This window comes from Mesoplodon bidens (genome assembly GCF_964165515.1).
Source record: "Mesoplodon bidens genome assembly, chromosome: 4".
Classification (NCBI taxonomy): Eukaryota; Metazoa; Chordata; class Mammalia; order Artiodactyla; family Ziphiidae; genus Mesoplodon; species Mesoplodon bidens.
In genome coordinates this window covers 132816626-132841019 of record NC_138160.1, presented here as the reverse complement: position 1 = coordinate 132841019, position 24394 = coordinate 132816626, and the positions used below count along the sequence as shown (strand labels likewise).

The 24394-nt window shown below is 44.5% G+C and overlaps 1 protein-coding gene across 2 annotated transcripts in view; it reads right to left on the bottom strand.

Moving 5' to 3' along the window:
- Window positions 1-24394, bottom strand: part of GALNT10 (polypeptide N-acetylgalactosaminyltransferase 10) — a 214490-nt gene that overhangs the window by 85449 nt on the left and 104647 nt on the right. For both annotated transcript variants that reach the window (XM_081233306.1, XM_081233307.1), the window contains one exon: window positions 6518-6684. In XM_081233306.1, the coding sequence (XP_081089432.1) occupies window positions 6518-6684 (167 nt within the window). The remainder of the gene's footprint in view (window positions 1-6517; window positions 6685-24394) is intronic.

Genomic DNA, 24394 nt, shown 5'->3' with positions numbered 1-24394 from the left:
AGGCCACAACAGTGAGAGGCCCGTGTACCGAAAAAAAAAAAAAAAAAAAGAGTGCACCTTAATATAAACTATGGATTTTGGGCGATAATGATGGGTTGCTGTAGGTTCATCCATTGTAACAAATGTACCCCTCTGATGCAGGTGCAGGACACTGATGAGGGAGTGGGTGTGGGGGGATATGTGTAGGGGGTGGAGGGGTGGATGGGAACTCTCTGTGCTTTCAGCTTAATTTTGCTGTGAACCTGAAACTGCTCTAAAAAATAAGGCCTATTAAAAAAAAAACACACACACTGGGAAAGGGGAGAACCCTAAATGTTAACAGTAATTGCCTCCAGGTGATGAGGTTATGGATGGCTCTTTCTGCGCTTTCCACATTGCCGTCTTGACTCCTAGCCTGTGCTCATGACGTTCCCTCTGCCTGGAATATTCTTCTCCCTTCCCTACCCCAAGGAGAAGTATCTGCTTATCCTTAGGATCGAGTTCAGCTGCAATTTTTTCTGGGAAGTCTTCCCTGATCTCCTCCGTGCTCGACAGCACCTGGACCTCCACCAAGGGGCACGTACTCTATGGTCTTACGATTGCCCCTTACCTTGTCTGTCTGCCCTGCTGGATGTGAGCCTTAGAAGTCTATTTTATTCCCGTTGTAGCCCCAGCACCTGCTGCAGCGATGGGCAGAGAGTCATTTCATGAATTTTGCTGAATATATGAATATGAATGAAATCAGGACAAATGTAGAGAAAAACAAAATCAGCAGCACAAAACTCAAGGCGAAGAGAACCCAAACCATATGGTGAAAGTGGGGAATGGCCATCCCGACAGTTGTGGTGGTCCTGGAAGCAAACTAAGGCTTCGAGAGAGATGACAAGAGACGAGGAACAGATGCTGATGGGCTCGTGTCAAGAGTGGTATGTTGCAACGCAAATCAGGTCAGGGCAAACGGATCTCCTTGACGTGTCTCCAGGACTGGCATGGTGTAACAGCACAGGTCAGAGTTAATAAGCCCATCATAGAGGGGAGAGCTGGGGCCTTGGACTCAATGGTGAGAGCCTCTACCACGTGTACTAACGGCCCTGCAATGTCCATACTCCCTCCAGCACCAATCACTGCCAACAATCTGTTGACAGCTCCACAAACGCTCGCTTGCTAGAAACCTCCTTTCAGGGAACCCTTCCATGTGTATGTTTTTGTTTGTTTGCTGACGGGAAGCTGAGTTGGGGGAAATGATGTCAGTGAGATCGTATCATGGCCTTTCGTTTCTGCACCTCATCATTCCAGGCGGCCCACAGTTCATCCAAAGACAATAATCCCATCCACGTCTACATATCCTGTTTTTTTTGGAAAACCAATATTGTTTGGAAATGGGGAGGGGAAGGAGAATGGAAAGAAACGAATGAACAAAGACCCCTCTTGATTTTCCTAATAAAGATCTCCTATCTGGGCAGTGTAATCTGGAGGCAGGTCTGCCACCCTACACTCTCACCTTTCTCCCACTAGTGCAAAAACACCTCTATGTCCTCCTCATCCTCAAGCCAAGCCCCCACGTTTGAAGAGTTTTGGGAGCCCCCTGGAAAACTCCGCAGTGCTCTATTTGCAAGCAGGGCCAGGATTATTCCGGGGCCAACGTTTGCCTTCACTCTAGTCCCCAGTGCTGCCTGCACAAAGCTCTGGATCTTATTTCAAGAATTCATCTGCTCCAATTTTGTCTCCTACCCGAGGTCTCGACCCTCAGCCAAATTAAAATTAGTTGCCCTGAGGATCCTAGAAGAGCCTCATTTCACAGGAAAATGCCTTCTTCCAGGCAGCGCCAATCAAGCCTGCAGTTAGCATCTATGAATTTCAACTCAGAACTGCCTCTGCTCACGTGGCCCAGAGGAATCCGTCTTTCACGATGGCCCATATTTGCCGTACTTGAGACAGGCCTCTCTATAATTCTGAAGTAGTTTCTCTCAAATCTCATTTTTAAAACAATCGCTGCTAAGTTTTTCTTCCAAAGCTGCCTTGAGAATTTCTTCTTGAAACAAGAAGAATGATTGCTTTTCTGAAGAACGCAGGTTGCAAAATCTGACAGCTAATGTGCAGGACTGAGGGGCAAGAGGTGAGAGTTCTCCCCTGCGTTCCATGCCCGATTCACTGAGAAAAAAGGGCAACAGTCAGGGGCCTCAGTTCTCATTCTTGTCTGTGAAATGGGACAGTATTCATTCTCTTCTCTATCTTATTAGGGTTTGGGAACGGTACTGCATTGGGTTAATGTTTTTGCTCTCTGGAGAAACAGATGTTACTTGTGAGTGTCATTATAAAATTTACCTTTTCTTTCTCAAGATTGTTACAGTCTTTTTTTATTGGGGGAGGGGGAATCACGTTATTTTCATCACTGAGTACAACACTGAGGAAATTGGGATATTGGAGCATAAACCATTATGGTCCAGGATTGGTCGTGTTTGATAATGAGCTCTCTTTAGCAAGAAGTTTGCTCTTTAGCACAATGGAAGATGATGTATTGAGAAGCATCCTGGGGGGTAGAAAACAGTAATGTGCTTCTGCAGATGTTTCACATTAACAGCTAAGATGAGGGGACAGGCTGTACTGGGAGTGCAGAGTGGGGATTCTTGTCTCTCCTCTGCAACCAGCTGGCCATGTGCTCTTAGTTACTTAGTTACTTGTCCACTGCTCCAGGACTCAGGTTTCCCATCTGTACAATGAGTAGGCTGTTACATCTGCAATTTTCACACATTTTTAAGCACTGGAGTTCCTCTTAGTGAACAATTTTCCAGAAACCAAATATAGACCATGCCAGGAGAGGTATGTGAACCCCACCTGCACCTGTGAGGTTCTTCACAGCCCTCACAGTGCTCCCTGACGCATTCCTGGGCTCCCTACGGCTCAGAGGCACATGTTCAAAGCCAGTAGCCTTGGATGACCTTGAAACTCTTTTCTAACCCAACAAGTAGAACTGCTGTTTCTAATCTGGATGATGCCGGGTTCACTCTCCCTCTGGAGGACTAATGCCTTGTAACGCTCAGAGATGGACCTTGTCACGTGTTATGGGTCTGCCCCGTGCTTCAGAAAACAGGCGACAGGGACCTGAATCTGAAACCCAAAGACGTGGGCCAGCGCCGGTCACCAAAAAAACCGCTGTGTCTTCCACAGCCACGTCTATCTTGCTGACTGAAGACGACCCTGTTGCGAGTGATGGTTTTCCCCGTGTGTGGATACAGCTGTAGCTGCCATATGTTTTCCCTTCTTCTCTGCCCCCCCTCATTCATTCATTCACTAGTTCACAAACATTTATTAACCACAAATGGTCTAATGAGGAAGCCTGATAATGAACAGGTCAGCAAACAGCCCTGTGACCCCACGTGGAGAAGAGAGCACAGCGGCAGGGGCGGGGGACTGAAGTGAAGATGGAGAGGAGCCTGCCGTGGGAGGCGCTGGGAAGAGGATATCCGGGCCGAGGGAAGAACACGAGAAGACCCCAAGGCAGGATGGAGCCTGGCGTGCTCCAGAACAGAAGGCCCTGCTGCGGCTGGTACACGAAGAAGGGGAGCAAAGCGCAGAGGGCAACCCTCACGGCTGTGGCTCTCAAGAACCTGAGGGAAGGCTTGGGTGCTCACCCGAGCAGCAGGGGCTGTGTCTGCCCCAGCACAGTAAATGGACGTCAGTTAATGACTTGAGCAATGTGCTCATTTTCACCACCTGGCTGAGAGCCCGTGGCCTGGGGGTGGCGGGTCCAAACTGGGGGAAGGATGAATTTGGGAGAGGAGGAGGGGTAAAGGACGAAAGGCAGGAAAGGCAGCGGTAGAGCACGGGTCTGGGGCTCTGAGTCCACGGGTCTGGGTGTTCTGCTCACTGGCTGTGTGAGTCTGGGCAAGTCTCCTGACCCCAGCTCCTCATCGGAGACACAGAGACACCAGGGCCTCCCTCAGAGGCTGCCGTCAAGAATAAATGAGATAATGTATGGGCCTGGCACATAGAAATAGTCCCCGAAATGGTGAATGGATGGGGAGACAATTTAGGCGGAAGGTGGGACAATAGCACATTTTTTTAGTGCTTTACAATTTGCAAAGCCCTTTCAGCCACGGAAAGGGGGAGACCGTACCTCCATGTCTGTACATTTATCCCTGACACCCCCTCCAACAAACTAGCCATAAATAATGTTAACAGTAATAATCATAATACCAAGCTTAAATGTTTCTTTCTTTTTTTTTTTTTTTGCTGTATGCGGGCCTCTCACTGTTGTGGCCTCTCCCGTTGCGGAGCACAGGCTCCGGATGCGCAGTCTCAGCGGCCATGGCTCACGGGCCCAGCTGCTCCGCGGCATGTGGGATCTTCCCGGACCGGGGCACGAACCCGTGTCCCCTGCATCGGCAGGCGGACTCTCAACCACTGCGCCACCAGGGAAGCCCTTAAATGTTTATTTCTAATGTTCACTTTGTGCCATGTACTGTCCTAACCACTTGACATGTATTAACCCACTTAATAATCATAGCTACCTAAGAGGTAGATTCCCTTTTACAGATGAGGGAACTGAAGCACAGAGAGATTAAATGACTGGGTCAAGCTCACAGAGCTAATAAGTGACAGGGCCAGGATCAAAGAGGTAACTATTGCTAAAGAATGGTGCTACAGACACAAGGAGACACACCCACAGGTGACTTCACAGACCTCGCTTCAGGGACACAAATAAATCTCATATAATGGATGCTATTGTAACCATGGCGGAAGTGCTAAGGGAACAGAGGAAACGAGCTCTGATCATTTAGTTGTCAAACACATATTAAGCACCTACTATATGCCTAAGGAGTTGAGGATATGTAGTGAATAAGATTGATGGGGTGGTCCCAGCTCTCAGAATGTGGAATCTGGTAGAGGAAACACACGACAGGCCAATGTTTACACACACAATGCTCACGTGTTACACTTATTTATATTTTAATTCTGATGTTATAAGAGCAAAGAAGGAAAAGTAAAGGGTCTCATGACAATGAGTGTATGTCAAGAGTTAGGGGAGAGGGCTTCCCTGGTGGTGCAGTGGTTAAGAATCCGCCTGCCAATGCAAGGGACACGGGTTCGAGCCCTGGTCCAGGAAGATCCCACATGCCGCAGAGCAACTAAGCCCATGTGCCACAACTACTGAAGCCTGTGCTCTAGAGCCCGTGAGCCACAGTTACTGAAGCCCGGGCACCCAGAGCCCGTGCTCCATAACAAGAGAAGCCACTGCAATGAGAAGCCCGCGCACTGCAACGAAGAGTAGCCCCCCGCTCACTGCAACTAGAGAAAGCCCGCGCGCAGCAACGAAGACCCAATGCAGCCAAAAATAAATAAATAAAATAAATAATTAAAAAAAAAAGAGTTACGGGGAGAATTAGAGATGGTAGGAACTAAGTTCAAAATGTGTGTGCATGTATATGTGTGTACATACACACCCACCCCACTATGTAAGTGGGGTGCAGTACTAAAACGGGGCGGCAAGCAGCTCAGCTTTGATTATTCTGGAGTGTACTTAGATTCCCTCTCTTCACTACTTATTAGTGCCTCTACAAGAAAGTGAGAGAGGAAAGGGCTTCTCTTGATTTTGCTGCAAGTGGTGAAAGCTCTGATGCAAAGAATAAGCTCGAGACCATTGGCTGGAGGGCAAATTCTTCTTGGATTTCATTTGTGGCTCCACCTCTGTGTCTCTTAAACCCATGGGTAAGGCTCATAGCAAAGAGGTCCTGCAGTGTGGTCTAGTGGTTAAGATCATGCGCGTGGGGTCAGACAGACGTGGCTTAGTCACCACATCACCATCTAAGAGCTGTGTGACCAAAGGCAAGTCACTTAACCTCTCTGAGCCTCAGTTTCTGCATCTGTAAAGTGGTGTGGCAGACACTGTAGGTGGGCTGTCCTGATACCTTCTCTAATCCACTTCTTTTCCTATTTCTACTAAAGAGGCCAAAAATCAGAACACTCACGTTCCCAGCCACCCTTGCAGATATGGGTGCCCAAATGTCAGAACTCTGGCCAAAAGTCTCTGGGGAGACTTTCCTGAATAAGAAAGCAAAGTCTTCAAAGGAAGAGGCTTTATTCTCTTTGCCCTTCCTCCTTCTTCCTGCTTGGAAGGTAGAATTCCCAGAGGTACAGCAGCCATTTTGTAACCATGAGGATGAGGAAGTGGGAAGAGAGAAGTCTGGTTCTCCAATGATAGACTCGAGCAGCTGTACCAATCCTGGATCTCATTATCAAATGAATGAATAAATGAATAAACCCCTTACTTGTTTGAGCTATTATTTAAAGTTCTCTATTATTTGCAGTTTAATGCACTTCTACATTGATACAAATGGGATAAAAACAGAACCTATTTCATGGGTCGTTGTGAGGACTAAGTAAGATAACTTGTGTTCAGTGCCAGGTTCATGGCCTCAAGCATCAGTACATGGTGGCCCACATGCTGGTGCTGCTGAAGATGGGAAAACCTACCACCCCTTTGGCAAGTCACTGAACGGAGTATGGAGGGTGGAAAGCTGGGTGAAATGGGCCCTACCTCGGTCACTGAAGTCGTCCACCAGGACAATCTCGGCGATCAGCTCCGGGGGCGAGCGGTTCAGCACGCTGTGAACAGTGCGGAGGAGGGAGGACCAGCCCTCGTTGTGGAAGGGGATGATGATACTGGTGTTGGGGAGCGTCTCCAGGTAGCGTTTGCTGTTGCAGCTAGAGGGAGACACGGGGGGACAGGGAGAGGACAGGTTCAGCTCTCATGTTGCCAGGAGAACTCACGCACGTGGTTCAGTTAACTGCAATTCCTACTTCCTCTCCAGGCTTCAGGGAATGAGTGAAAGCTGGGGACACCACGGTCACTTCACAACTTTCTTCTACTTGGCATCCCAAAGTCCTGCCTCTAATCCCTGCACACAGAGTGCACAGGGATACACACACACACACACACACACACACACACACACACGACCCCCCCACCCAGCTTTGTACGCGAGCAGTTACAGAACAACAACCCCCAACAGTGACGGAGCAGCACCGGGGTTTGGTGCTTTACATGCACTAACTTGTTTATGCCTCATTGTGATAGGAACATGGTTGTCCATCCTCATGATTCCATGTAGAAGACAGCCCTTCGGTAACCCTCTTGTCTCTCTCCCCACCCCTTGCACATTCCTCTCTATGGAGGAGAAACCACGTGTCCTTAAACCTGGAAGAATAAACTGGGCTTCACTGGCTTGGCCCCTCTTCTCTCCCTCCCTAGGCTCTGTGGGCAGAGGGCACATTTTCTCCTTTGCTCTCCCCCAGCCCCATGGTAAGCTTGGGGGCAGAAGGCCCTGTTCCTGTGGGCCTTTAATATCATGGTAATACCCCAGAGAATTAACATAGTTACTTAATATCAGCAAATATTTAGTTGGCGTTCTAACTTCCCTGATGTTTTTGTGTCTGGTTTGTTTAAATCTGCATCAAGACAAGGGCCCACATTACTGCTTTTAGCTGATGCATCTCCTAAGTCTCTTTTCCCCTTACCATTTGTTTAAGAAACTGGGTCATTTGTTCTATAGTATTTCCCACAGTCTGCATTTTGCTTCCTGCGTTGATGTGGTGTCTCTCAACATGTTCCTCTGTCTGCCCCACTTTGCCTCCTGTAAACTGGTAGTTAGATCTAGAGGCTTGACCTAATTCGATGAGATATTCTGGCAGCCTCTTCATAGGTGCTGGTGTGAGCATTCCTTGGGAGACACATAATGTCCAGTTGTCTCTCCTTTTGTGATGTTGGTGGCCAAAGATGATTTGCATCTAAATCCTTTATTTCATCAGGGGTTTGCAAAATGGTGATTTCTAACTCTATCTTTCTTTCTTTACTAGCTGGAATACTTCCATGGAGGAAAACTTTACCATGTCAACTATTTGGCTACACTGACGTATAGGAAAGATAGGCTAAGTTCTTGATTCTTTTTTTTTTTTTTTTTTTTTGCAGTACGCGGGCCTCTCACTGTTGTGGCCTCTCCCGTTTTGGAGCACAGGCTCCGGACGCGCAAGCTCTGCTCACGGGCCCAGCCGCTCTGCGGCGGCATATGGGATCCTCCCGGACCGGGGCACGAACCCGTGTCCCCTGCATCGGCAGGCAGACTCCCAACCACTGCGCCACCAGGGAAGCCCTTGATTCTTAATTTACCGATTTTCAGAAGAACTTGGTTCCCGAGCATCCTCCAAAGATGGCCAATTATTTGTTTTCCTTATGAACTCATAAATTTTAACATAATTAATATGTTTCAATTCAACGCTAGTATTATTCTTCTTGGTTCCCAAATAAGCCTATTTTTAGCCCAAGGCGGTCTTCTCAAGTTGGCTCTTAGTCCTTTGCACATGGTCACAGAGTACTGACAGCTTCTTTGTTTTCTGACAAAAGGTATCAAAAGATTCTCCAGGCTCAACTTGTATGTTTCCTGCTCTAACCTGGAATCAACCATTCTGCCAAGGAACCCTGGCTCTTTAATATTATCAACATAACCATTTAGATGCTGCAATATGGGCACTAAGTGCATTCATTACTATTATGTTGGTTATGGCTTCTACGCCTTTACAGTGGTCAGCACTACAAATATATTTTAATAGATATGAGCTTATGCTAAAATTTCATATATATATACAACTTCATAAACATAAAATTACAGTTTTACTAAACTTTAATTTTATATTGTATCTCTTTTTTATTGATATAATTCATATACCATAAAATTCAACATAAAATTCACCCTTTTAAAGTGTATAACTCAGTCATTTTTAATATATTTTTAATATATCCACAAAGTTGTACAACCATCACCACTATCTAATTCCAGAACATTTTCATCACCCCCCAAAAGAAACTTCATATCTATTGGCAGTCACTACCCATTATCCACTTCCCCCAGTCCCTACCCATTATCCACTGCCCCCAGTCCCTGGAAATCACTAATTTGTTTTCTGTTCCCATGGATTTTCCTATCCTAGACATTTTATACAAATGGAATCATATAACATGTGGTCTTTGTGTCTGGGTTCTTTCACTTAAGCATAATATTTTCAAGGTTCATTCATGTTGTAGCATGCATCAGTACCTCATTCTTTTTCATGGCTGAATAATAGTCCACTGTACAAATACAACACATTTTATTTATTCATTCATCAACTGATGGACATTTGGGTTGTTTCTACCTTTTGGCTATTATGAATAATGCTGCTGTGAACATTCATGTACAAGTTTTGGGGTAGACATATGTTTTCAATTCTCTTGGGTATATATCAAGGAGTAGAATTGCTGGGCCATAAAGTAACCCCATGTTTAACTTTTTAAGGAACTGCCAACTATTTCCAAAGTGACAGGACCATTTTACATTCCCACCAACTACGTATGAGGGTTCCAATAACTCCACATGCTCACCAACTCTTGTTATTGTCCATCTTTTTGATTATAGCCATTCTAGTGGGTGTGAAGTGGTATCTCACTACAGTTTGGTTTGCATATTCCTAATGATGAATGATGTTGAGCTTATTTTCATGTGCTTATAGGCTATTTGTATATCTTTCTTGGAGAAATGACTAGTAAATATGTATTTCATTTTCATATTGTTCCTTGCTGGTGTACAGAGATATAATAGATTTTTTATATTGAGCCTGTGTCTTGCAACCTTGCTGAACTTATTAGTTCTAATAATATTGTTTTTGGTGTGGATTCCTTAGGATTTTCTATACACAAGACAGTGTCATCTGCAAATAGAGATAGTTTAACTTCTTTCTTTCGAATCTAGATGCCATTTATTTCTTCTTCTTGTCTAACTGTCTAGAAACTCCAGTACAATGTTGAATAGAAGTGGCAAGAGCAGACATCCTTGTTTTGCTCCTGACCTTAGAAGGGAAAGCTTTCAATCTTTCACCATTAAATATAATGTTAATGTGCGTTTTTCATCAATGCTCTTTATCAGGTTGAGGGAACTCCCTTCTATTCTCAGTTTGTTGAATGTTTTTATCATGAAGAAGTGTTGTGTTGGATCTTGTCAAATGCTTTTTCTGCATCTACTGATATAATCATATGGGTTTTGTTCTTTATCCTATTAATATAATGTATTACATTGACTGATTTTCATATATTGAACCAACCTTGCATTCCTGGGATAAATCCTATTTGGTCATGGTGTATAATCCTCCTTATATGTTGCCGAATTTGGTTTGCTAGTATTTTGCTGAGGATTTTTGCATCTATATTCATAAGGGATATTGGTCTGTAGTTTTCTCTTCTTGTTAGGTTTTTGTCTGGTTTTACATATTCTAACTCTTTTGCTAAAAATCTAGGTTCTTAACATTAACAGTTGCTTGTTTTTTTCCTATGATATATAACAGTTTCAGAAAAGCAATACTAATATTATTTCTAACAATATGATTTCAGAAAATTTAAGATTCCTTTTGTTCTTCATTTCTTTTCATCTTTGGGGTATATTTCAACAGAGATATTAGGGATTTTCCCAGGGCCCAGAAAAGGGGAGCCGAGGACCAGGCAGGCCAAGAGGGAATAACAAAACTGCCCACCTTGGGAATTCCCTGGTGACTCAGTGGTTAAAAATCTGCCTGTCAATGCAAGGGACACAGGTTCGAGCCCTGGTCTGAGAAGATCCCACACGCGCAGAACAACTGAGCCCGTGCGTCATAACTACTGAGCCCACGTGCCACAACTACTGAAGCCCGCGCGTCTAGAGCCTGTGCTCCGCAACAAGAGAAGCCACCACAATGAGAAGCCCGTGCAACACAACTAAGAGCAGCCCCTGCTCACCGCAACTAGAGAAAGACCGCGTGCAGCAACGAACACCCAATACAGCCAAAAATAATATATAAAATTAAATCGTTAAAAATATATAATATATGTGATAAAATCATTAGAGGAATGTTAATTGCAGAATCTTGATGGTGGGAATCTCGATGAGTGTTCTGTGTGCAATTCATTCAAGTTTTCTGTATGTTTGACAATTTTCAGAAAGAAATGCTGGGAGGAAAAAACAGGTCAGGGTCCACAGTCTCCTTAGCTTTAAATTCTACCTCTGCTAGCGGCACCAAGGGAAGCTGGGGGGTGGGACAGGGCAGGAATGAACCCATGGTGTCTGGCTGTGAGCCCAGTTACAGCTGCATGGGCAGGGTGCCCCTAATTCTGGCAGTCCAGTTTTGATGGACAGGTCAGTCTCTCTCCTTCCCCTTCTTTCACGTCCCTTCTTGCTCCTGCATCTGGCTGGGCTGCTTTTATCCAGGCCCCACCTCCGGGCCCTCTTCCGCCCCTTCCCCCACCTCTCTAACTAACCCCTTTGATCATTTCAGCCAGTCTTCTGGGGGAGCCTTTTCCAACTTCATTATGTCGACCTTCACAAATGAACGAAAGCACCTCTTCTCAAAAATCCCTTTCCCTTAATTTGGCTGCGCCCTCTGTGGCCAAGAAAGACAGGTGCTATCTCGTTTTCTACAAGAGTTCCTGCCTTCCATCCAATTTTGCAGGAGGCTCACTCACTGCGGCAGGGTCGGAGCGGGGGTTAGCTGTAATACATTGCCTGCAGTCCATGGGGTGAAAATACAACAGCGCTAAAATGGCACAGAGAGCCCTGGCTCTCTTGAACCCCAGAGCTGGGGCCCACAGCCTGCCGCTAGATACACAAACACCATCACGTACTAAGGGAAGCAGACGATGCGACAACAGACTAAATTCACTTCTAGATTAACCCAATCCTGGATTTAAAAATTATTCAGAACTTAAATAACAGGCTCAGCCTTGATCATGTGCTTCTGGGGAGGCGAGGAGGGCCTACTCTTTTTCTCCCTCCTCTAACCATCCACTCATTTATTTACTAAATAAACACAAAATGGCACTTCGACTTTTGCCACAGGCACTAGTCATTAGTTTGGTCCCAGCTTAGTCTACTGGTTCAAATAAAAAATTGTGTGCCCTGCTGAAATGAATCTCTCCAGTATCCAGCAGGAAACTTGGCTCCACAGACTCGCCCACAGGCCACCTCCCTGTTGGGAGACCGTGTGAAAAGCCCCATTTCTCCTCCTCTTATTAGGCCTCAGGCCGCAGCAGAGGAGGCCTGGGGGTGGCAGGGAGGAAGAGAGAAGGCCACCACTCACCCCAGTGACACCCCCATCTTAGCTGTCACCTTTAAGACCTGTCTGCATGTTGTGTCTTAAGATCTCAACACTGGACAGTAGAGTATGCTCAGTCCTTGTATGTGTGATAAACACGAAGCATCCCTTTGCCCGATGCCTTCAGAGTGTGGTCTCCGGGACAGGGCAACTGGGGCACTGCTCCCAATGCAAAGAGGCTGGGTTTGGCTACGACCAGACAATAATAACCTCCTCCTTCCCCAGTTCATTGTGCCTGACGGTTTATAGAGCACTCTCCCTTTTTTCTAAGCTGCACCAACCCCTGGGAGGGAGACAAACCTGGGAGTGCTAACCCCATTCTCCACATGAGGAAATGGAGCCCCTAGTGGAAAGTGACTTGGATCCAAGCCTCAAATCTAGAGAGTATTTACTTAAAATAATGCTTATATTTTTCTTGATGACAACAGTGGTAATTGCTCACTATGAAAGGCTGGAAAACACAGAAAGGCTAAAAGACAACCGCTAATGACTTCAACATCTTGACACCGGGGGCTGACCTCTGTGAAACATTTAGGGTATGTCTTCCTCCAAGCTCTTCTACGAACAAATATTTGTTTCTACAACACGGCACATGGCACACTGACTTGATGGCCTCCCAGTCTCCATGGGTCCCCAGATACAGAGTGGGCTCCAGAGACACTTAGAAGGGGCCATGCGGGGGCAAGAACGGGCAGAGTGATGCCCTCACAGAAGGTCAAAGCAGAGACACCATGACATTTCCATCACATGACGTCAATCTTGGTGCCCCCCTGGCTCAGTATTTCTGGCCCAGGAGACACCATCAAGGAAGAGGCAACTGTGGTATTTCAAACCTTACGACTATGAGCTGAGTGCAAAACATCCCACCGCTTGCCCAAGCACTTCCCTTGTTATCTGGTTCACAGTCTGATGAGGTCCCAACCTCAACAGGACAAAGTTGAGTTACATGTTCACGGCGTGAGGCCCAAGAGGCACGGTCAGGGGTGCTTCTTGACACACTTTGAAGTGGTGAAAAGAGTAGAAACAGAGTGAATGTTCATCAATGGGGAAAGATTAAATAAATGATGAAAAATTCGAACTACAGAGTACTGATAGCAGTTAAAAAATAAGCTGGTTCCCTGGTGGCGCAGTGGTTGAGAGTCCGCCTGCCGATGCAGGGGACACGGGTTCGTGCCCCGGTCTGGGAAGATCCCACATGCCGCGGAGCGGTTGGGCCCGTGAGCCATGGCCGTTGGGCCTGCGCGTCCGGAGCCTGTGCTCCGCAACGGGAGAGGCCACAACAGTGAGAGGCCCGCATACAGCAAAAAAAAAAAAAAAAAAAAAAAAAAAATAAGCTGGGGGCTTCCCTGGTGGCGCAGTGGTTGAGAGTCCGCCTTTCGATGCAGGCGACACGGGTTCGTGCCCTGGTCCGGGAGGATCCCACATGCCACGAAGCAGCTAGGCCCGTGAGCCATGGCCGCTGAGCCTGCGCATCCGGAGCCTGTGCTCCGCAATGGGAGAGGCCCGCGTACCGCAAAAAAAAAAAAAAAAAAAAAAAAAAAGCTGGAAGATGACAATGATTATAATAGAATGTATCTGTTAAGGATTTCTATTATGTTGGGCATAATAAGCACTTTCTAAGCACTTTCTATGCATTAAGTTATTTAATTGTCACAATGCTCTTATGAGGTAGGGACTATCATTAGTCCCATTACAATGGGGAGCAAACAAGGCAGAGAGGTCAAATAACTTGCCTTAGGTAAGAGCTGGAGCCTGGATTGAAACCCTTCTGTTCTGTATACATAAATATCTTTATAGGGGCAATGTACTGTTAATTATACAAGCAAAAAGAAGAATTAATAGATAAAAAAACAAAAACTGAGGGAACTAGGTAGGAGTCTGAAATCCTGGCTTCTGGTTTCTGCTCTGCCATGCAACATTCCAAGTCCCATCTTCTTGCCGGACCCCAGGTTTCCCTTATGTCGATAAGGAAGCTGGACAAAGGGCAAGTCTGGCGTGCTTGCTCTGTATTCCTTCCCCTTCTTTTGGTAAGAGCATCCTGATTCTCCTTGGGGAATCTCCCAGCCCTCAATTTCACAGGGTTTGGCGGAGGTCCTTGCCTTGCCTTGAGGGTAGGCAAGAGAGCCTGGCTCAGCCAGAGCATCACAGCTCCACAGCCCCCGTGGTTGGTTCAGGGATGGGCACCTGTAAATCAGAGTAAATCTTGGCTGAGACAGCTGAGAGAGGGGGAAGCTCTTTTCTGCTGAAAATGAACGTGGGAGGATAGAAGCCTGATTTGCCTGGGGCCACCATACAGACTGTTTCCTATCTTAAAATGAAGTTAGCAGAACAGAAAACAGAGCCAAGAGTTGGAGAGAGAGGTTCCTGCTGGCATCATTTAGGGACCTGGATCCAGCTGTGGCAGAAGCCATCGTCTACTCCTGGGCTTTTCAGTTACGTGAGTCAATACACTGTCTTTTCTTCGGTCAGTTTGAGTTAGGTTTCTGTCACTTGTAACTATTAAGGATCTTGCTGATATAACTGGATCATCTCTAAGCCCCATCAGTCACATGAATCTGTTTTGGAACTAAGGATGGCTTTTGAAGGACAGAGGCAGGAACTTCCCCAGGTGCTCCCTCTGACCTGAAGGGGGCAGCCTCTCTCATGCTGCAGGAAGAGAACTTCGATCATTCACTGACTAGGAGAAAGTGGCCTGGGCTGAGGGCTGAGGTTGGGGGTGGGAGGCAGTAGGAGGACTCACTGGGGATTGAGCAGCCCCCAGTTGAATATTCCCTAAAGGATTCTGAGCCCTTGGGCATAAAGATGAATCTAATATACTGGCCCTTAACACGCACCCTCAGGGCTTAATGCTGGAGCACTAGAATAAAAAAGAAAAGAAGTCAAAATCAAAGGGAAGCATTTCAAAAATTTTCTCTCCAAGTCATCCTTGAAAAAGAACAATCCAGTCATTTTAAAGGGAACATAAAAAAAAAAAAACATTTAATTCCCTAACATGGGACACTATCCACAGACCAAACTGAAATGCAGGTCCAGGGACTTCCCTTGTGGTCTAGTGGATAAGACTACCCGCTACAATGCAGGGGGCCCGGGTTCGATCCCTGGTCGGGGGAGCTAGATCCCGCATGCACGCTGCAACTAAGAGTTCGCATGCTGCAACTAAGGATCTGCATGCCGCAACTAAATAGCCCGTATGCCACAACTAAGAGTCTGCATGCCGCAACTAAGGAGCCTGCATGCCGCAACTAAGACCCAGCACAGCCAAAATAAATAAATAAATATTTTTTAAAAAAAGAAGTGCAAGTCCATGAACACACCCAATATTGTATGTGCCTAAGGGAGCAAGAGTGCTCTGGGCCTGGGTTCAAATCCTGACTGTGCTACTCTGCAGCTGTGAGACCTGGGGCAGCTTTCCATCCCTTGCTGAGACTCAGTTTCCTCATCTGTGAAGTGGGGATGGTAACACCACGAGGATGACAGGAGAACTAGGTGAGAATGGACAATTAGAACAGCCACAAGGAGGGAGAAGTAGCTAGCTCCGGCCTTGCAGACAGGTAAATGTGGAGGAGAACTCACAGAAAAGAGAATGTTCCTGATTTCAATCCTCTTGGAATCAGGGATGGCCATCCCAGGAAAGGGCAAGGGGCTTCAGTAAAGGTACTTTCCAAGGTGGAAACTGTGGTAAGGGAAGGGGCATAAGCTGAAGAGACCCTCAGATCCAGATTCAAATCTCACCTTTGTCACTTAGAAGTGTGTCACTTGGGGAAGGTCACAGCCTCCCTAAGCCTCAGGTTCTATGTGGGTAAAACGGGGATATAACTCTTTCCTATTAAGGCTGTCCCAAGGAATAAATGACATACCATATGTGAATGTACCTGGTATAGCATCTGGCTCAGACATGTGAGTTTCCACTTCCCCGAGGCCACGGTGTAGGTCATTTTCCAGCAAATGGTTTAAGTTCAAAATTCTGAAATTCTCCCCTCTGTATTTTGTATAAAGGACAGTTCCTTATAATACAACATTCTCAGAAAGACTATGTCTTATGGGCTCTGGAGCCCCCAAGAAGCTTAGTGGAAGTTATAAATAGCTCCAGGCTCTGGAACAAAAGGAAGAAACTGGATCTTAGTGGGCAGAGTGTGAAAAGCTCTTGCCTTTCACCCTCATCATCCCTCCAGATGCAGGTTTGGGCCCTCTCCTGACATACCTGACAGCAAGCCTTTTCTCTACAGCTGAGGCTCGGCTCCCCAGCCCTTCTCTCCCGCTCTGTGGGGGATGAGACAGGCGTGGGTTTCTCTTTAACACAGTCTGGCTGGAACCAGAGGAGCCGGAAAATTAGTGTGACAACATGTGCTGAGGCTGACAACTTTTTGAAGGTCCTTTTCCATTTAGAGGAGGCTTTGCTGCACCCACCTGCTCTTCCCTCCTCTCAACAGGCAGTTAAGAGAATAACAAAGTTTATTAGTATTAATTATGCACCTCTGCACTACCAGTTCATCACCAGTTTTGTGCCCCCTAACCTGTACCAAAGACTTCAGGTACAAGCAGTGTTTAAAGGATCTTGGTTTGTGCAGTCTTTGCCTCTCCCTCTGAACTCACATTTTGGAAAGCCCTTTGTTCAGATCATATCTAGTTTTGAGACAGGTGTAAAAACCACAACAACAACAGCAAAAATTTTTAAAGCACACAGCAAAACCCAACAGTTTCTTCACACGGCTGTCCCACATGATAAAACTGGGCCTTCTGCAGACGTAACATGCAAAGTGTTCCACGTACTCAAACTTTAAACACAGGCTGACAGCAGGAAGGAGGAACTCTGGTTAATCAACATGGTAGGTGAGGTCAAGAGGCCCGGAATTATCAGCATGAAATAACAACCATAAGGACCACACCTCCCGTTAGATGCCAGATGCCAGGCCAACAAGGTAAGGAGGAAATGGGCTTTAATATCAAGATTCTTCATGATTCATGACAGAGGAGAAAAGAAGAAACTAAAATGTAAAGAAACATGTTCAAGGATGTTTTTGCCAGTGTTTCCAGAATGGAAACAACCTGTATGCCTGTCAACAGAGCAATGGTTGAATTTATGAGATTTCCTGTGTAATATTATACAGCTATTAGAAATGTCTTAGAAAAGTGACCATAATATAAGCAAAAAAAGCTACCTGTAGAATAAAATACATATAGTATGACCACATTTTTGTGGGAGAAAAAAACCCCAACCCAAAAAACCCCAAACCTCTTGCTATGTCTCCATATGTTGCATAAGCAAAGGAAAAGTCTACAGAATGCTAAACTGATACCATTCACTACCTGGGCAGATTCAGGGTTGCAGGTGGGTGGTGGCTGGGTGGGGGCACTATTGATTTTGTCCCCCAAAAAGGTGTGGACAAGGAGGCTTACAATCGGGAGGGAGTTATGTTCTAGTCTATGTCACATTGCTCCTAAGCTGAGCTGCTTCGCTTTTCTTATCATCATTCTGCCCGTGATAGCATCTTAATGAAGAGAGAGAATTGATAATTGTCTTTATCTTCCAGTCATTATTCTCTTTTTCCTTAAATCCTTTTGAGGGCAATACCACTTAGAAATCAAACTCATCTCTGTAACCAATTTTACTGAGGGCGATTTATCTGCTCCTGGACAGGCATACGTTACCTTCAGCAGCGGGAGTGAAAGGCAACTCAAGCAGTGTCCGGGCTGTGTCCATTTATCTAGCCAACCCTGCTCGCTATGCCTGGCCCAAGAACCTTCATGCACAAAGGATTCAAATGTAAAAATGTCTGCTTCCTTCCCTGTGAGGAATGGGTCTCGGTCTTGTGTGATGCAGTAGAATGGGCACAGGCTGGGGTCCAGGTGTGAGTCTCCTTTGCCTTCTACAGGCTGTGTGAACTGGAGCAAAGAACTCAGCTTCCCTGAGGTTTAGTGTATGCATCTGTAAAATGGAGCTAGTAATCCCCGTTAGACACAAACGATTTCAGAGAGGCCAGAATCACAAAAGAGTTGTGACAGAGTTTTTGTAAATGAGAAGATGATGTTGAGACATAAAGGAAAGAAAAACGTCGTCACACCAAACCTCAAAGTGGGAACAAGTGAGCTGAGGCTGGTGTAGTGCTCAGCACGAGGCCTGGCACACAAGCACTAGATAAATGGCAGGCATTGTTATTATTCATAGAGAACACAGCACCCATTTCAAGAAGACTTAGAAAACGCATCTCTTTGCAGAAATGATAAAAGAACACAAACCACACAACAGCTCACGTGGATGTCGAGTGCTTTTCACCCAGCATAAATCATATGGGACACATGCCCGTTTGATTTTCAGTTGACAGGCAGCCATTTTTGTGTATAAGCCATTTATCTCCGTAATTTCAACAAAAGGGCTGAATTCACTGAAATCTGTTTTAAAAATTACAAGAAAAGGAGTCAATTTGAGAAATTTTATTGGCTGCCATTTCATTTTAAGGCTTATGAGCACCTTTAAATCCCAATATTAGGTCTGATGGATCAATAACTGTTGTCTTAGGAGAAACACTATTGCTCAGAAGAGAGAAATTTAATTTCAGAGGAGAGCCGATTGAAGTTTCCTGTAGAATCAGTCATGCTACAAAGAAACCTGGACTTTTTCCTTTCCCAGCTCACAAATCATTCAGGCTACAGCCTCCTGCCCCCTGCCCCTCCCTACACAACTGCCTTGCTAACAACCTGCCGAACTAGGGAGTCTGGATCGCTCTCATCCTGAGGATCTCTGGGGCGCTAATCTTACACTCAAGCACTCCACGACAAAAGTGTCAAGTGAGCCTACTCCACCATACAAATCAAGATAAAAAGGGTAAGAACTGCTAATACATACTAAACGTATCTTCCAAGCCTGTCACTGTTGTACAGAGGGTCTGACATACCTCCTGGCACTGTGGGGGTGGGGGGTGGGAGATGGGTGGGCACAGACTCCAGCCATTCACTCCCATTGTAGATGGCAGAAGGTGTGCACCGCCCTCACTTTGACCTGGATGTGGCACACAAACTATCATCCTGCACACCACACCACAGACCACAGCTGATCCTGGGTCATTTTTAGATTTACTATCTGTTATGCCTCAGACATTTCTTGCTATTCAAGGAAAGTGAGTTAATTAAAACCACAATATAATGTATAATATAATCAAAAAAGGATCCCACCACCACTTCCATGTTTCACAACACAAATGGCATCATTTATTCAACTGCCTACTTGACATCATCATTTGGATGTTTTTAGAACATCTTAACCTTGACTGAAATACAAATCTTGATTTCCCCCAAGCCTGCTCTTCCCAAAGTCTTCGTTTCTGTAATGGCAACCCCATCTCCCCAGTCACTCTGGCCAAAAACCTTGGCGTTATCCTTGACTCCTTTCTTTTTCTCATATCTATACTGTCTGTAAGTAAACTCTGTAGCCTCCATATTCAACGTATATCTAGAATGCGGCCACTGGTTATCTCTACTCCCACTGTGGTCTGAGTCTGTAATATACCCCTAACTATTCTCCCTGTCCCTACCCTACCCTTGGCCACCTCAGTCTATTCTAACATAGCAACCAAAGGGATCCTTCAAAAGTGAAAATTGGATCATGGCGCTCTCTGCTCAAAACCCTCCAGGGATTCCCATCTTACTCACTTTGGTAAAAGCCAAAGCCCCACCATGACCCTGACACTCCTCCAGCCTTGCTTCTCATCACTCTCCTCCTGGCTCACTGGGTACCACAGCCAAGCATGATGGTCTCAGGGCCTTTGTACTTGTTTCCTCTGCCTGCAGGGCTCTTCCCCCAGTTAACTGCCTTGCTAGGCCCCTCACTTCTTCATTTCTCTGTTCACATGTCATCTTCACATGTCACATGTCATCTTCACATGTCAGCGAAGCATTCCCTGACCACTGAAATAAAATACAGCTTATTCCCATCACTTTTTTTTTTTTTTTTTGGCCGTGCCCCGCGGCATGTGGGATCTTAGTTCCCCAACCAGGGATCGAACCTGCGCCCCCCTACAGTGGAAGTACAGAGTCTTAATCACTGGACCGCCAGGGAAGCCTCTCCCATCACTTTTTCTACCTCTTACTTTGCTTCTTTCTTTCCCTACATCACTGGAAAATAAATATATTCATTTGTTCATTTATGACCTCCCCAGCCCAGTAGAACGTAAGCTCTAGGAGGGAAGCAAATTTTGCCCATTTTGTTCATTGCTGTTTTCCCAGGGACTAGCCTACACTAGTAGGCTAGTAGCCTACACTAGTAGGTTAGTAAGTAATAAGCACACATGGTAGGCACCCAATAAGTATCTGCTCAATTAATGAGTGAATGACTTGCAGAGAAAGTTTCAACTGACTAATAGGCTTGAGATCTCTTCAAGGCAGGGACTGACATTTGATCATTTTAGTATAAATGAGTAGGAGGAGGCTGCATTTAGGTGGGCAACAGATTGGGGGTGGAGAAATGAGAAAGGAGCCCTTAACACACATACACGGTTGCCTTAAATTCCTGATTTAATTAGCTCTGAATACATTCATGAGGTGTCCATGCAGCAGGAGCCCAAGAACACAGACAGCAGCTCTGCCAACAGCTTCCTTTGGTCCCCTGGGGTCCCATGAATGCACAACTGGTGATGCCTTCTGGGCCAGAAAAACTCAATTCTTTTACATCCCAGGCCTTTCCTGCTTGGACTTTCATCACCATTCCAGAAGATTCCCTGTCTGTTTCTGCAGATATTTATAAACATCAGGCTTTCCTGGTTCTCAACCCCCAGCAACACCAAGGCCACACTATCATGGGAGGAAGGTGGTGGTCCCTCAATAGGTCCTCAGCCTCTAGCTCTTCTGGGTCCAGGGAGCGATTTCCCTTCAGTGCTCTCCCTCTTCCTGATTCCCTACCCTTTTATCCGGATGTTGTGGATACTGCAATGCTTAGCAAACCACGACAACAAATCCATTTCCAACTGGATTCTATTATTTTTAATAGTCTTTTGGTGGAGTCTTTAGGGTTTTCGGTATATAAAATCATGTCATTTGCAAATAGTGACCATTTTACTTCTTCCTTTCCGTTTTGGATTCCTTTTATTTCTTTTTCTTGCCTAATTCCTCTATCTAGGATTTCAATACTATGTTGAATAAGAGTGGTGAGAAGGGGTATTTTTGTCTTGTTCCCGATTTTAGAGACAGCTTTTAACTTTTCATTACTGAGTATGATATTAGTTGTGTGTTTGTCACATATGGCCTTTATTATGTTGAGATACGTCCCTTCTACACCCACTTTATTGAGAGCTTTTACCATAAATGGGTGTTGAATGTTATCAAATGCTTTTTCTGTATCTACTGAGATGAACATATGGTTTTTATCCTTCATTTTATTAATGTGGTGTGTATCATGTTGATTGATTTGTGGGTGTTGAACCATCCTTGAATCCCTGGAATAAATTCCACTTGATCACAGTTGTATGATCTTTTTGACGTATTGCTGAATTTGGTTTGCTAATATTTTGTTGAGGATTTTTGCATCTCTGTTCATCAGAGATATTGGCCTGTAATCTTCTTTTTTGTGTTGTTTTTGTCTGGTTTTGGTATCAGAGTAATGCTGGCTTCTTCACAATTAGTTGGAATGTACTCCATCCTCTTTAACTTTTTGGAAGAGTTGTGTAGAATTTGTATTATTTCCTAATTTTTTTGTAGAATTCACCGAGGAATCTATTTGGGCCCAGAGTTTTCTTTGTGGGAAGGTTCTTAATATAATTTCAATTTCTTTACTAGATACACGGCTATTTAAATGAATCATTTCTTCTTGAGTAAGTTTTGGGAGTTTGTATCTTTTAAGGAATTTGTCATTTCATCTAAGTTGTTGAATTTATAGGAATAAAATTGTTCAGAATATTACTTCATTATTCTCAACAGTAATAGAATCTGTGGTTATGTCACCTCTCTCATTCTTGATATTGATAATTTGTGTCTTCTCTCTTTTTTTTCTTTATCAGGCTGCTAAGACATCAATTTAATTGACCACCTCAAAGAATCAGCTTTTGGGTTCACTGATTTTTCTCTATTGGTTTTCTACTCTCTATTTCACTGATCTCTGCTTTGATCTTTTAAAAAATTTCCTTTCTTCTGTTTATTTTGGATTAACTTACTCTTGCCAGTTTTTAAAGTAGACGCTGATGTCATTAATTTGAGATCATTCTTCTTTTCCAATACAGGCATTTAATGCTACAAAATTTCCCCTTACATGTAGCTTTAGTGACATCCCACAAATTCTGACATATTCTATTTCCATTACCATTCTGTTCAAAATACTTTCTAATTTTCCTTTTGATTTCTTCTTTGACCCATCTGTTATTCCTAAGTGAGTTACATAGTTCCCAAACATCTGAAAATTTTAAGACACTATTCTATTATTGGTTTCTAAATTTAATTCCACTGTGGTCAGAGAACATAATTTGTATCACCTGAATCCTTTTAAATTTATGGAGACTTGTTTTCTGGCCCAGAATATAGTTTATCTTGGTAAATGTTATGTATGCACTTGAAAAGATTGTATATTCTGCTGTTATTGAGTGGAGTGTTCCACAAATGTCAACTGGGTCACACTGGTTGACAGTGCTGTTCAACTCTACTATATCCTTGCTGATTTTCTATTTGTATCAATTATTGAGAGAGAAGTGTTGAAATTTCATAATTGTGGCTATGTCTATTTCTCCTTGCAGTTCTATGAGTTTTTGCTTCATGTGTTTTTTTTTTTTTTTTTTTTTTCGGTAGGCGGGCCTCTCACTGTTGTGGCCTCTCCCCTTGCAGAGCGCAGGCTCAGCAGCCATGGCTCACGGGCCTAGCCGCTCTGCGGCATGTGGGATCTTCCCAGACCGGGGCACGAACCCGTGTCCCCTGCATCGGCAGGCGGACTCTCAACCACTGCGCCACCAGGGAAGCCCTGCTTCATGTGTTTTAAAACTCTCTTATTAGTTGCTTAACCATTTAAGATTGCTATGTCCTCTTGATGAATGATACCTTTATCATGAAATGACCTTCTTTATCCCTGGTAATTGTCTTTGTCCTGAAATCTATTTGACTGATATTAATATATAGTCACTCCAGTTTTCTTTTGACTAATGTTAGCACAGAAGATCTTTTCTATCCTTTCACTTCTAATTTATTTGTATCTTTATCTTTAAAGTGTGTTTCTTGCAAGCAGTATGTAGTCGGATCTTGCTTTCTTATCTAATCGGACAAGCTGCTTTTCCACTAAAGTAATTACTGTGATTATTTAATGTGATTATTGATATGGTTAGGTTAAAATCCATCATCTTGGTACTTGCTTTCAATTTTTCCTTTCTGATCTTTTTTCTTTTTCCCCCCCTTTTCTGCCTTCTTTTGGATTAACTGAATATTTTTCATGATTCCATTTTTATCTCCTTTGTTGGCTTAATAGCTACAACTCTTTGTTTTGTCATTTGAGTGCTCCTTTTAGGGTTTATAGTATATACTTTTATATACTTTTAACTTTTAAAGTCTAATTTCAAATGACATTATACCACTTCGTAAGTAGGAGAACCTTACTATATTACATTTCTCCCCTCTAACCTTTATGGTGGGATATATTTTACTTTTATCTATGCTTTAAACACAAGGATATGTTATTATTTTGGGTTACACAGTCAGATATCTTTTTGAAAGATTTAAACAGTAAGAAAAAATTGTATAAATTTACCCAAATAGTTACTATTTCCAGTGATCTTCATTCTTTGAGAATGAAGATCCCTTGCTGCTTTTGTAGCCTGTTGGGGATGTAAAGGCACTCAACAGAATCCAGGCCTATTATAATAATATGAGCTTATAAATTCTTTTGAGGAAATTGAGCACATACCATAAAGTAACCATGTTAATTTAACAAAAAGGAAAAATCAAGAAGGAACATGGAACCAGGAATCTGGTAGACTCGGGCCTTTTCTTGTGACAAAGATGCCATTCAGGTTCATTCATTACTGGAAGCTATATTCATGGACTGGAGAAAGCAGGTCAGGATTGTAGGCTGCTTTTACCCCCACCGTGGATAATCTTTGCACGGAAGAAGCTGATCATCCAACGGAGGGGTGTGCCCAGGAACTTTTAGACCCGGGCAACTTCCAGCAGTTGGGACTCCGCTGCTACCAGCTCTGTGCCCTGGAGGGGGCCTCCATGTGTGGCTACCAAGCAGCCCAGCAGGGCCCCTGGGGAGAAGAAAAGTGAGCCAGCCCACCAGCCATCCTTGTACCTGTTCCCTTGG